We start from the raw sequence: 14,903 nt of genomic DNA on the forward strand, positions 1-14,903 counted from the left end.
TATTTTCATCTGAACATCAAGTTTTTACGGTGGAACCGGAGACGCTCGAAGAAGGCTGATTCGCGGAGAAATTATTTTATACTCAAGCAAGAATCAGCAGATAAATTATTTGATCAACTTGACATGTTAGAACATTTATGAAGGACAAGAAATATCAAGCTTGCCGCGCCGAACTTATTCAAATTTTGGAGGCTACAAAATTCAAGACACGGCAACGGGCAAATTATTCAAATCATCTGACAAAAGGAGAAATGACATCTACCTAATATTTCAGATCAAGTTGACAATATCTTTTGATCAACTACAATTCAAAATGGACGATCGAGATCGAAAGTTGATCAACGGGCAAATAGCTTTTACTAGCTATAAATTGTCCAAGCAGACTTGAAGACAAATAGAGAGAAGTGATTGAGCAGTTCAACAACTTGAACAACGGCTAAAACATACAAGCAAAAGATACAAGCTATATTTTCTTTATTAGCCGAAAAGGGGGAAAACAGAGCTTCATAGAATTACTTTCAAGTCTGAGTGGGAAAATTTTTTTTTATCTCTTTGTAGATTTTCTCTACTGAGTGTAGAAAGAGGGCGGAGTAACTAGAGAGAGTGAAAAACCCTGGTTGAGTGTAACTAGAGAGAGTGAAAAATACTAAAAATTGCCTAATTTATAAAAATACTAAACAAGAATGAGCAAGTTGCATAAAATAAAAAAAATAAAAATTTAATATTAATAATATATATAAAAAAATTATACTTGATATATTGCTAGGCATAACACAAAGTACTATTATTTGCAATAGCAATTTGAGAATGCGAACAACAACAAGGTGCTACTGTTTGCAACCCCAAATTGTTGTTGCGAACAGTAGTTCTCTATTCGTAGTAACCTATTGTTAATATATATATATATATATATATATATATATATATATATATATATATATATATATATATATATATATATATATTACGAATATAAACATAAAAAGAATAAAAATCAAAATATATAAATATTTATATGAATATTATGAAACATATACTAAAATTTGACGATGAAAAATTTACGTTGTTCATGTATTTAGGGAGAATTAGAGAAAGTTAGGGACAAAAATTCCATAGAAAAAAAAAATCAATATAAACAAGCAATAGTGAAGTAAAAATAATATTATTTCGAATTTTTAGATGAAGATGGTAAAGTTTAGGAGAGAGAGAAAAATTAGTAGAGTTTAGATATGAGGAAAATATAGGATAATGAAGAAAAAATAATTGTATTGAATTTAGATAGGTTTATAAACTTTAAATAGGGAGAAATAATTGAGTTTAAATAGAGAGAGAAAACGTTCAAAGGTGTTAGAAAGAAAATTTTGAAATCTTGAAATTGATGGTTGGATTTCAACTATTTATGTTTGAGAAGGAAAAGTCTACAAAATCTTAAAATTAAAAAGTCTACAAAAGTTTATAACTTTTTGAATATCACATGAGTTTTAAAGACTCTTTAAAAGTCTTACTCGAATACCACACGATTTTTAAAGACTCTTTAAAAATCTTGATTGAATACCGCATAACTTTTAATGACTCTCTAAAAGTTTGAATTGAATACCTCCAAACTTTTAAATTAAAGTCTATAAAAGTCTTTAAAACTCTATGAAAGTCATAATTGAATACACCTCCTTTAATATATTACAACAAATTTATTCCGTGCATCGCACGGACACAAATACTAGTGGCCAAAAAAAATAAAACAAACAAACAAAATAGGGCATCATATTGGACCATGGTTCACAGTGTTGTATGAATCATGATATGTCCACCGTATAACAAGTGGAATCAGGATGAAATTATCATCACATATTAAGTTCGTTGTATTTTTTATAATACGTACTCCGTATTTAATTAGAATGGAGTTACTGTTAGTTGTTACCTAGTTACTGTGTGTGTGGTCAAATCTTATTACCTTAATATTTCTTAGTTGTTACCATATATCATTCTTTATGATATGTTATCTTCTTTTATATATAGGTGAACAATATAATTGAGAAACTTTGTAGATTTAATGGTAAGTAGGAAGATGCATAATAAGGCAGTGGTTGATGCCTCTAAATATTCTTCTGAGACACTGCATGTCTGCATATATATGTCCCACATCTGCCACTCTTCCATATAACTCCATCACTTCATTAACTCACAACCAGTTTAGTTTCCACAAAATTAAATTCCTTTATTCAACAATTCTTTAAAATATGAAGAATTTAAATTCTTGTAGACACATTATAATTTCAATTCCTTATACAATACTTGTATTTCCCCACCATCTAAACAATGAAATATTTATTTTTATTTTTAGATACAAGGAAAAAGAGAACTAAAAAAAAAAAAAAAAGTCACGCCTATGAACAGGTTTAAAAAGTATGTATGAACAGATACTACAATATAATAGAGTCTATAGCTTTCAAAAAAAAAAAAAATGCTAGTCACCCATACTAACAAAAAAAAAAAAAAACACCAGACCTAACCCCTCTGGACTTTAAACCGTTAGGGACTCTCCAAAATATGTAAACCGCGATAACAATGATCGTGATATGTTATCATTTTCTCTACACCGAACTTAGACTCTCTATGAATGTATCTAATTGAACAGTTTCAGCCTCATCATCACCTCATTACCTCCCCAATAGCTAATTGGAGTAAATGATATGAGAATCCCTCTTATTGAACACTTAGCTCTAGAGAGTTACTCGCTATAATAACTTAACAAAAATCTTTACTCCAACAAAACGAAATATGAACTTTTCATTTGTCTTTTTATCATGTGATTTGAAGTTTATTTTCCATGTATTTCTTATAGTAAACTAGACGGACTATTAATACGTTCATGTTTAATGGATTATTTAAATTTTGAACCAAATTAAACAACACTTAATAGTAATGGATGATAAAGAGTGAGTAATGAATGGAGGGAAATGCACAACAGTAAAATTGTACACACTTTTTGTTGTTTCTGCAACTACTTTTGAGGTTTGACAGGCTGTGGGGTTGTGCTTTATATTTTTTCCAGTTTCCGGTACAGAGGAAGTGAAGGAAAAATGATGGCTGCAACTGTACACAAAGGTGTTGTATTCCACAAAGTTAAACTGAACAATCATATCCCCAGACACTACATATAATAATATGGACTTGCCAGACCTGTACATTTAAGTGGTCAACCATTCAACATTTAATTTTATTTCTAGTGACAAAGTGAAAGTTCAAACTCTTCTAAGAATCTGAAAATGAAAGTCATTAGAACGACTGAGATTCCTTAGGAAGAGTTTGAACTCCTTAAGAAATTTAAGGAATCGTCGTTGGAAAACTAAGATTCCATGATGCAGATTCATAGAGTTCAGAATATAATCTTAGAGAGTTGTAACAAATTTAGGTTATTGAAAAAAAAAAAAAAAAAACCATCAAATTAACCCATTATTTCTTTACTTTTGTTGTTGTTCCCAAACAACAAAAGTAAAGAAATAATGGATTAATGGATTATTTCTTTACTTTAACACTACCAAGTACGCAAGTTCACTAAGAGCCTTAATTTTATTTTATTTTTTAATTTTTTTTTTTAAGATAAAGAGATCTTCTAACTATATATCAAAATTTAATTATATTAGACCTTTGAGCTAAAAAATATTCAATTAGATCACCTTTAAACTTGTTAAATTTATGCAATTAACCTATTTAAAAGGTTATCAAAAGATAACCTGTCAACTTTGCCTACATTGCATCTTACGTGGAATCCTATTTTAAAATTTTAAAAAAAAATTAATTTTTTTAAAAACTTAATTAATTAAAAAAAAACTTTCCAACTCGACGCTTCCCCAATTTGACGAAGAAGCCGAACTTCTCTGTCAAGCTTCTTCATCCATGACAGCTGCCATGGACAAAGAAGCAATGGCAGTCAAGTTGCCATGGACGACTACCAAGCAGCTTGGCTGCCATGGCGAGATTCTCCGTCCAAAGATTGGACGGAGAAGCCCGTCAAGGTTCTTCGTCCGTGGCAGTCCATGACAACTTGACTGCCATGGTTTTTCTTTAAAAAATTATAAATTAATATTATTATTTTAAATTTAAAAAATATTAAAATATTATTATTTTAAATTTAAAAAATATTAATCTAAGTGGCATCCTACGTGACAGGTGACTTAGGACTAACATGTTATTATAGGTCAAATAGGTTAATTTCACAAATTTAACAAGTTTAACGGTCTAATTAGAATTTTTTTTTTATTAAATTCGAGGGTCTAATTGCACTTTGTTATATAGTTGAAAGATTTGACCCTTATCTTTTTTTTTTTTACCAAACATTATAATTTTCCTAGTACCGGTGTCGTATGCTTAACGAGGTAATTTGCATTAAATGACTTGCTAGTACTTTTAAAAATTATGTTTGTATGCTTCTACGCTCGAAGGAGTCATCAACACAAGTCCAAACTTTTAATATTTATGACAAAAATCAAACTTCTACCCTACCACTAAAAACAAATCTTGAGTGATACCTTAATTAGGACTAGCTTCTCTATTAATTCTAAGTTCTACACTTTAAAGTCTTGTTACTATATCATATATGAATCGAAATAGATTTAACTATTTCTATGTTTTGCCAATTAAATAAGAAAAAAGTTTAATGTAACTCGTAATTATTTTACTATGATGATGACATTCTACTTTCCATATGAGAGCTTTTCCAATGCCAAGTAGGCACAATATCAGATGCCAAAATAGTAGAGTACTCCTCTAATGAGTTATGATGTATAATTCAAATATAACTCTAATTAAAATGGAATATTTAATTGTTACAAAGAAATGTGCAGTATTTAAATTTTTTTTATTTTAACAATGAATCTTGATTGGTTGTAAGATTTTAAAATTTTAATTTGAATAAATTAATATTTTCTCCCTAATTTTTTTTAACTTAAGTTTACTTTACCTGCTTTTTTTTTTTTTTTTTTTTTGTATATATAATAAATATATTATTAAAAATTCTAAATGATATTGATATTGATTTTTATTTTTTAAATTTATAGGTTCAAATTTTTAATGTAATTGTGTGTTAATTTTTTTTTTAAAAAAAAAGCTTCTAAAAAATAATGATGACTTAAATTGCCGTTCATACAACATTAATACCTTATAGATACGTAATATAGATTGGCCGCTTCTGCTATGCAAAAAGAAAAGTATACTTTAAAGAGAATGTGATTTCATTCCAATATTGACTTCTTTGTTTGATGAAATGTTTCTAAAATCACTTGTTTTTGTAGCGAAATTTTTATATGACTATTTGCTTCCTTGTTCTTTAACATTTATCAGAACTATAAAACAATTAAAGAATTGCATCAATTATATAATGCAATTCCCATAATATATAAATGTTGGTTGTGTTACAACAAATATTAAATTGAAAGTATGGATCATTTCGCTTATTTACATGTTAACTATTTTTTTAAATATAATTGTTAATTTAATTAAAAATGTAAAAATATCAATATAAGAATCATTTAAAATATCTTATTTAGAATTTTTTTAATGATATATCTTTTATACGTTAATTTTATTTGTGCAGGAGAAAATTAAATTAAATTAGGTGTTGCTGGCAAATGAAATAAAAATGTATCCAATTTAGAGCTGTCACTAAATTTTCACTACCACACGGAACTCTAGTTGCTACTCGAAACTCCATCGCCATGGGTAAGGTGTATTTGACCCAAAGCTTTTGATAAAAGGTGAAAAGGGAAATTTTTTGAAAGTTTTGGGTCAAATTTTTGAAAGCTCGTCGGTTTAGCAACTTTAATTCCAAAATCAATTCAATCGCCTCCAGTGAAAATCGGGGACAAGAAAGTATTGTTGTGCTCTTGGTTTTGAAAAGTAAATTCTGGATTAGACAACAATGTCATAGGCAACTTGTATGGCTACTGTTTTGATGTGGCTGGGTTACGAATATCAGAAAAGAAAGTTGATATTTGTGTCGCGAACACTACCCTAAAAGCATTTACGATTAGGGTATCACATGCTCTCGACATGACACACAGATGAACATGACTGAACTTGTATAAACTCAGGCAAAATATATGTGCATGAGGAAGGCTTTCTTCGTGGGTTAAGAGTGAAGGGGAAGGGCGAATTATATACTGTAAGCTATAACCACCCATCCCCATACCAGCCATAAAGATGGAGTGAAAATAGGGAGAGTAGAGAGGACCAACTCCATGTACACGCACGTTCCACTGTTGTGAATGGAATGCGGACAAGGTGACCCACAAAAATAGGGGTCGAAAATTATGATGGAATGCACCACACCGCGACGCGCGTGCGAGCCGAGTGGGTAGCGGAGGCACGCGTGTGGTTTCCCCTTATTTCCTCTCCATAACACTTCAGGCCTTCTAAAATGGATTGGTGTATAAAGGGTGGAAAAGATGAGTTAGCCAAGCAATGTAGGACAACTAGATAAAGACAAAACACAATAAATTCCTTTGCCTTTTAAATGTTTCCCAACAAGTATGGCCTATTCCGAAATTGAAGCTGCTGAACCGACAAGCTGCGCCGAAGGGAATCGCACGTTGCCTTCTCCGGCTTATTTCTCGTTGTCGATTTTCACTAGAGGTAGTCGGAATATCGTTATACGATCATCAGAATTCTAGTAACCTGTTATTATAAGTCACTAACCGAATTTTGGATCTTGATGGACTAAATTGACATGTTTATGAGCTTCATTGTAAATTTTAAAAGTTTGAGGTCTAATTGACTTCTAGTTCTAGTATAAAGTTCAATGGTGTATTTGATCTTATTTCCAAAAAAAAAAAAAAAAAAAAAAAAAAAAAAATAATAATAATAATAATAATAATAAAACAACTAAATTAAAAAGGTTTGAAAATGGTGGCAAATGACCAAATGTACAACTGAGAATAACATAGACGTGCATTGGAGTGTACGGCTGAGATCAGCATTCACGAGTGTGTCAGAGGCTGTTCACAAGAAAGGCCGTCGCATCTTTTTCACCTTGGTGTATTTTAACTTCTACACTACGCTCCATAAACAATTTCTTTTTCAAAAAATTTTTGTAAAATAAAAATATTACAACAACAACAACAAGATTATGCTATTGAAATTTTTTCTTCATTTTGTTTGGGAAGTGAAGAATTGAGAAAAAGAAAAATAGACTACCGAACATTACATGAAAAAGTAACTAAGGCCTTGTTTGGCAATCAGCGGTTAGCGATTAGCGTTAGCGGATTGTGTTAGCGGTTAACAAATAGTGGATTAGATTAGTGGGTTTGACCAGCAGATTGTATCAGCGGTTTATAAAAAGACGTTTGGTAAAATTAGCTGTTTAGAATAGCGGTTTACATGTAAAATGACCCATAAGGACATTAGTGTAATTTTATTATTATTATTGGTAATAATATTATAATAATTATAACTATATAAAAATTATTAATTTAAATGAGCAATACATTTGAAATTGAATAAAATAAGTGTGAGTGTATGCCACCAAATAAAAAAAAAAAAAGTAACTGTATGATATTAAATTTAATTGAGAATTAAATAAAGGGAGAAAAATAGCTAGCTTTCAAAAAAATAAAGGGGGGAAATAGCTATTAAATTTAATTATAGGAATGCAAAGTTGCATTTTAAATATATGGAATGAGGCATACAGCAAGTCATCGTATATGAAAAAAAAAAGAGAGAAATAAGGGCAAAATTGAGATTTCGAAAATAAATGGAGAAAAGCTAATGCTAAACGCTGCTCCTAGTAGCGTGTCAATTTTAGCGGATTGCACAGCGATTCGCTAAGTGAAAAAGCCATTAACCAAACGTCTTCTTTGTCAAACCGCTAAAGATGGTCAAATCCGTTAAAAAATGACGGATAAGCTGATAACCAAACATGGCCTAAATTTTGAAATTTTAATAAGTTATAATTAAATACATTAATTTATTAATTTGATTCAGTAAACCAAGTAATTGATTACAATTATTGACATAACAATATTTGTTCTAATAAATTAATTATAAATATTTAAAAAAAATTAACAAAAAAAAAAAAGAAGCTGGCCGATTTCTCCATCTACTCTTTTCTTTTCTTTTTTTTTTTTTTTTTTTTTTTTTTTTTTTTTTTGGTATAACATTCAAGAGTTATTTGAACATTTTCTATAAAAGTTTTTTTTGTCACTTTTATTTTCTTCTACCCCTCTATATTACATTTTGGATATTTTTTTTTGAAGGTATTAAAAATTAAAATTTTATTTTTTATTTAAAGACTATATTTCATTCAGTTAAATGATTATAATAATTTGGCATATAAATCAACTATCACTTAAAGTTGGTGGTCAAATGGGTATAGTTTCTTTTCTTTTCTTTTTGAATTGAAGTGTTTATATGAGGATTAGGTTTTAAGGATCTTCGTGCGTTTAATCTGGCCATGCTAGGAAAACAGGCATGGAGATTTCTTACTGAACCAACCACTTTGGTAGCAAGAATTTATAAGGCTCGATATTATCCTACGACCACTTTTGTTGATGCTACCATAGGGAATTGCCCAAGTCACTGCTGGCGAAGTATTATGGCCACCCATGATCTAGTCTGCGCCGGGGTGCGCCGAAGAATTGGAAACAGTAGGAATACATTGATATGGGGACACCCTTGGTTGTCTGATGATCCTAGTCCTTTGGTCCAAACACACATGTCTAATGAGTTAAGAGAAACATTAGTGATTGGTCTGATAGATCAAAATACGAATACCTGGGATCCACATATTCTCAATGATTTATTTATTCTTGAGGATGTAGCCCGGATTTCAAGAATACCTGTAAGCCCAGATTATGATGACACATGGTATTGAATGGGGGACACACAAGGAATATACACGGTTAAGAATGCCTACAGGCGTATTATGGGAGATTATTCTGATAACCCAGGGGCTTTTGATAAATGGGATACATTAGGGAAGTTAAAAGTGCCACCCAAATGGAAAACCTTTTTATGGAGGGCTGTGTCTGGCATACTCCCCACCACTGATAATTTGATTATTAAAAGAGTGGAGGTGGATCCTATATGTCCGATGTGTGGCTATGCACAAGAGAATATTATGCATGCACTGATTTTATGTGATTATTTTAAAATGGTTTGGAATATTTCGGGATTACCTGTCACGAATATTCTAACTAATTTATTCCAATCATGGCTCGTAGGCATGCTGAACTCGTTGACGGAAGGGCAAGTAAGGCTGGCCGTGGGAATTCTATACTATTTATGGCATGCCTGGAATTCGGCAGTATGGGAGAAGACTTTGCCACGGCCTGCATCCACAGTGAAGAGGGCGGTGAGGACCGAGGAGGCGTTCACCAAGCTTGGACGCGCAACATATCAACCTCCTGCCACCATGATGCTCGAAGACGATGCACAAAATCGGCTGAGGTGTTTCTTCGACGCTGGCTACAGACATCACACAGGAGAAGCGACATATGGAGTTGTGCTACTCAATCACGATGGTGTTTTTGTGGCGGCCACGTCTGGAACACTCCCTGGTGCTTTTTCACCTATTATAGAGGAAGCTCTTGCGTGCAAGGAAGCCCTATCATGGCTTAAAGGGCGCGATACACGGATGGTTGATCTACTCACAGATTGCATAGAGTTGCGAAACATGATACAATCAAGAAGTACAGGAACTCGATCTTATGTTGGGTCATTGCTGACCAGTGCAGGACATCTATGTCGTTATTTACATATTGCTCTTTAAATTATATTTCCAGAGCTGTTAATATGCATGCTCATACACTAGCTTCGTTAGCTTTCGATCAGGACCAGCCTATGTATTGGGACGTCGTCCCTCCTGACTCTATTACTATGTTCGTTCATTAATATACCAAATTACTTGGCTTTCAAAAAAAAAAAGTGTTTATTCGAAATTTTTTTATTGTAATTCTATTTTGAACATTTTTAAGAACATGTTTTACCCAATATCCCTATTTCTTATTAGTATTTTTTTTTTTTTTGAAAGCTATTTCTTATTAGTATAAATGTTACATTTCTCAAATTTTTATAAGATCTATAGTTTTAACTTGTAATAATACACTCCAAGAAAAAAAAAAAAAACTTGTAATAATAATAGATATGATAAGCTTTTAAATTGTTGATTTTGTGTGAGACCATTTTATGTTAGATCTCAAATATGTAATATTTTGTTATGAATTTACAAGTATTATATTTTTACTAAAAAGTATTATATATTTTAAACATAATTACATTTCGACTAATGCATTTTAAGTTAGGATCGTACTTTTGTGAGACCGTCTCACTAATCCTTATCTGTTAGACGAGTTGGGTCGGATCATATCAATATGAAAATGTAATACTTATACTGAAAAATGCAATAATAATCAAGAATAAAGTGGTTGTTACTTGTAAGAAAAAGTGTAATACTTTTATTGGGAAATGTAATACTTTCACATTTTGATGTAAAAGTATTACATTTTTCATCAAAAGTATTTTTTTTTTTTTTGATGTAAACCACACATTGTGGTCTGTGTCTTTCTCTGTCCGTACGGTCCAAGTCCACCCAGTTCACTCCAAGAGGCACAAAAGTTGACCCAAAGGGAATCGTTACTTGTGGAAATTGAACCCATGTTATCCTAGAATTCTCCCCCACAAAGAGAGCTTATTTGCCACTTGAACTACCCTATTGGGTTATCAAAAGTATTATACTTTCCTTTATAAGTAATGTTGGCAAGTGTTTGTTATTTATAAGAGAAAATGTATTACTTATGAGGAAAAATGTAAAATTTTAAATCAAGAGGTAATAATATTACATTTTTATTCAAAAGTATTGCATATTTACATATAAGTAATAGACATTTTATTCCTGATTAGTATTACAATTTTCAGTATAGGTATTATATTTTCATCTTGACCTGACTCGTCACACGGACAAAAATCCGTGATACGGTTTCACACAAGTTGTTGTCTTTAAATTATATTAGTGAAAATGTAACATCTATTGGCCCATAAAAAAAAATTACATTTTCACACAATTTTTTGTGATTTTTAAACAATAATTAAATATGGAAGTCGCAAACTTTATTTAGTCATATCATATGTGACAGACTTTGGTATAAAGTAATACATGAAAAAAATTATCATTATTTTACATGTCTCATCATGTAAGTATATATATACGTTAAATTATATACCGAGTAGATATTAAAAAAAAAAAAAAAAAAAAAAAAAAAAAAAGAACAAAATTCACAAACATGGTACATGTACTGAGATATTTTTTCTTCTCCTACTTATTATTATTTTTTATCAAATAAAAAGAATAATTGTTTATGCCTCCATTAAATATAACCGTACAAAATTAAAATCTTGGCGATTTTATCCTGGATCACATACGCCAGGACCACATAATTCCACAGAATCTCAGAATGCTACCCTCTTCATTTGATGCTTTTGCTATGCTAGCTATTTCCTTTCTTTTTCCTCATACATCAAAGTTTCAACATCAATTCTCCTATAGTTTATAGTTTGAATCTCTACATGGATTACCTAATAAAAAAAAAAAAAAAAAAGCACATTTACGTCTTTTCAAATGCTCTGTGGAGTCAGAGTAAGGGGACCCTTAGGGTTGAAGATTTAACATTTTGAGAGAAGAAGAGAGTGATCACTATCTCGAGAGGGGTGACCGAATTGGTAATTGTGATTCTAGTACCTATCTATTTGAAAGTCACAAGTCAAATCTGTCTTTTAAATTTTTGTAATCTAATTTTGATGTGTGGTTTGTAAACTATTGAATTAGATATCCCGTGATGGGACATTGATTCTTTAAACTGAAAAATAATTAAGATTGGAAAAAAAATTAAAACAAATACTAAATCATGAGTATTAAAAAAAAAAGAGTTCAAACCAATATTTTAAAATTTTGAAATATATATAATAAAATAAAGTATATATATAAATTGTAATATACAGTGACTTTTAACATAACATCCTCTTTTCTTTTGACTACTTTATTGACATATGGAAAAAAGTTTGAAATTATGAGGTGTGAAAGTGGCTTTTCACTGAAATATGCTACCACTCTTTCTTCCTCCCTTTTAAACCTTCTCTTTTCTAGCTCTCTCTCCACATTCTTCAACCCCATAGTCTTACAGACTAAGTATGGGAAAAGCTATAAGGTGGCTTAAAGGCTTGTTTGGGATAAAGCTAAAAGACATAGAGATTGAAGAGAAAGCTGATGAGAAGAAAGGTGAAGCCATTGGCAGCTCCGGGAGAGGTGTCACCGCCGCCGCAGCCGCCTTGTGTAACAACCCCACCACCATCCCGCCCAACATTACCCCGGCAGAAGCTGCATGGCTGAGCTCCTTCTTCTCCGACAAGGAGCAGAGCAAGCACGCAATTGCCGTCGCGGCCGCCACAGCTGCCGCTGCCGATGCCGCCGCCGCAGCCGCCCACGCCGCGGTGGAGGTGGTCCGCCTCACCAGCCAAGGCGGCGGGGGAGGAGCCTATTTTTCCCGGGAGAAATTCGCCGCCGTCAAAATTCAAGCCGCATTCCGTGGATACTTGGTAATTAATTATCTACGGTTTTCAGCAAAACAAGAGCAATTTCTCCATTTTTGTTGTTGGATTTACAGTAATGTGTTTGAATGGATAGGCGAGAAAAGCACTTAGGTGCTTGAAAGGATTGGTGAAGATTCAAGCTCTTGTGAGGGGATATTTGGTGAGGAAACAAGCAACGGCCACTTTTCACAGCATGCAAGCTTTAATGAGAGCTCAAGCTAGTGTTCGTGCCCAGAAATTTCGAGCTTCATTTTTGAATCACCAAACTTCTTGTCCTCGTAGCTTTCAGTCTCGAAAATCCATTGTAAGATCCCAATTTTCATTCCCAAAATTTTTATAATTTTGATGTTTATTTTATTTTATAAAATTTAATTTCTGGTTGGTTGCAGGGAAGGTCCGATAATGAAACGACAAGGAGTGGAAGACACCCATCGCCGTTTGAGGTTTCAACCAACGGAAATGACGACAACCCAAAGATTGTAGAGATAGACTCGGCGTTTAGGCCCGCGGGCGCCGGCAGAAGGTCGAGGAGGGCCAACACTTGGGTGCCGGAGCCCGGGGAGGAATCCTACGGGGGCCCGTCATTTTCCTCTCCGCTCTCGTGTCGAATTCCGGCGCGCTCGTCGATAACCGATTGCCGGCCGCACTTCCACGATTATTCCGACTGGGGGACGGTCACCGCCGGCGACGAGTGCCGGTTCTCGACGGCGCAAAGCACCCCGAGATTCCCAAATTCTTGCGGGTCCAACACCCCCGTCACGCCGGCGAACAGTGTCGGCGTGGAGACCTCCTACTTCAGAAGCTTCGACAACTTCCCTAACTACATGGCCGACACCGAAGCATTCCGGGCCAAACTGCGGTCCCAAAGTGCCCCGAAGCAGCGGCCCGAGCCCGGACCGGGCCCGAAAAAGAGACTATTATCCCCAATGATAATGGAATCAAGAGCGAGTGTGAGTGGGGGGAGAATGAGAATCTCATGCTCACAAGCTCAAGAAGTGATGAATTTCAAGAATGCAGTGATGGGTAGGCTGGATAGATCCGTAGAGTTTAGTGAAGAATTGAAGAAGATGTTGTTATGATGAGAATCTCAAGACAAAATAGAGCCTAGGGAATCATGCACTCCTTTTAAAGCAATGTTTAACCTAGAAAGGAATGGAAAGTGATAGAACATGAAGAGAAGAATGTACGTAGAGAAAGAGGCATGATGTGATTTGAGATTGCATTATATTGCACAACTTCTCGAGGTTGATTTTGATGTTTATTGTAATTTTAAACCATCCATGATCCATCCTACCTCATTATTAACTAATCATATTCCTCATAATTTATGTATGTATGAGTGTTTTTGTAATGCTACTGAGCCTGTTACATTGTAGTATCTGTTCAAATATATTTTCACACAAAGAGCCAATAACGTCTCTACTATGGCTCAATTTCATAACCTCTCATATGAGAGGTCACATTACAAAGTGATTGGCTATGTACGAGTGTTTGATTGATTTATGTTTTCAAATTTTCACTTTTGATTAATTCATTGCGACTATATATTATAGTTTATTAATGGTTGAGGTTTTAGTAAAAATAAAAATACAGGATCAATTTTATAATTCTTTTATTTGCTACCTCTAATATTTAACTTTAATTTGCATGAAACTATGACAAGATTCTTGCCACTTCCAAATATAAAAGGAAAATCACACCCATATATAATTCAAAATTCAAACTAGAGTGATGGGCTAGCTTAGCTTTATTTGGGCAAGCGGATAAGGTGAATCTTGCATCATCCATCTCATTTTTGTTTGTACATGCAGTGCAATTTCGAGTGCAGCATGCATGTGGTCACACCGGCTTTAGTTTCAATGAGTACGTTACTAATATAGTGTGAGTTGAATTAAAATACATAATTTGAAATTTTGAATGAGTTAGAAAACGTTCTATTCTTTATGATATATAGGATGATGTACACTCAATTATTACCAACACTATCTTAGTCGAGTTCGCCACACGTTATTTTTTTTTTTTTTTTTTTTTTTTTTTGTAATTTGCGAGCTATTAAATAGAAGTGGAGTTTACTCAATATAAACCCTCGATAGTGCTGTCAAAGGAAGCTGGCGAGGCGACACCATCAAAGCCCGCCCTATGTTGAGGCGGGCTAAATAACCCATCAATAGTACATGCCTAAGGGAGGTTGGCCTGGGCCGCCTTAGGCCAGTCAGGTTAGGCGAGACCCCTCAAAATATGGACTTTGTAATTTTTGTAAATTTATAATTTGTAAAAAAAATATATGTTAATGCTAAAATCATTTTAGATAGTCTAAACTCTAAAAT

General features: G+C 33.1%; 2 protein-coding genes across 2 annotated transcripts; both read left to right on the plus strand.

Annotated features, from left to right (window-relative positions):
- The first annotated feature begins 8,866 nt into the window (after positions 1-8,866).
- LOC109193679 lies at positions 8,867-9,763 on the plus strand. The gene has a single exon (XM_019344533.1). It carries the CDS (start codon positions 8,867-8,869, stop codon positions 9,761-9,763), a length of 897 nt encoding a protein of 298 aa, XP_019200078.1.
- A 2,262-nt stretch (positions 9,764-12,025) lies between these two features.
- LOC109193537 (protein IQ-DOMAIN 14-like) lies at positions 12,026-13,885 on the plus strand. The gene is made up of 3 exons (XM_019344378.1): positions 12,026-12,582; positions 12,671-12,880; positions 12,966-13,885. The coding sequence occupies exons 1-3, from the start codon at positions 12,178-12,180 to the stop codon at positions 13,653-13,655; spliced, it is 1,305 nt and encodes a 434-aa protein (XP_019199923.1). The 5' UTR covers positions 12,026-12,177; the 3' UTR covers positions 13,656-13,885.
- The last annotated feature ends 1,018 nt before the right edge of the window (positions 13,886-14,903 follow it).

The sequence above is a fragment of the Ipomoea nil genome, unplaced genomic scaffold (genome assembly GCF_001879475.1).
Source record: "Ipomoea nil cultivar Tokyo-kokei standard unplaced genomic scaffold, Asagao_1.1 scaffold0222, whole genome shotgun sequence".
Taxonomy (NCBI): Eukaryota; Viridiplantae; Streptophyta; class Magnoliopsida; order Solanales; family Convolvulaceae; genus Ipomoea; species Ipomoea nil.

What these genes read in the sequence shown, in the direction of transcription:
- LOC109193679 (XM_019344533.1), top strand. Translation starts at nt 8,867, where the DNA reads ATGGGGGACACACAAGGAATATACACGGTTAAGAATGCCTACAGGCGT.
- LOC109193537 (XM_019344378.1), top strand. Translation starts at nt 12,178, where the DNA reads ATGGGAAAAGCTATAAGGTGGCTTAAAGGCTTGTTTGGGATAAAGCTA. An exon ending in CCGCATTCCGTGGATACTTG is followed by an intron (nt 12,583 to 12,670) that starts GTAATTAATTAT and finishes TTGAATGGATAG; the next exon opens with GCGAGAAAAGCACTTAGGTG. An exon ending in TTCAGTCTCGAAAATCCATT is followed by an intron (nt 12,881 to 12,965) that starts GTAAGATCCCAA and finishes GGTTGGTTGCAG; the next exon opens with GGAAGGTCCGATAATGAAAC.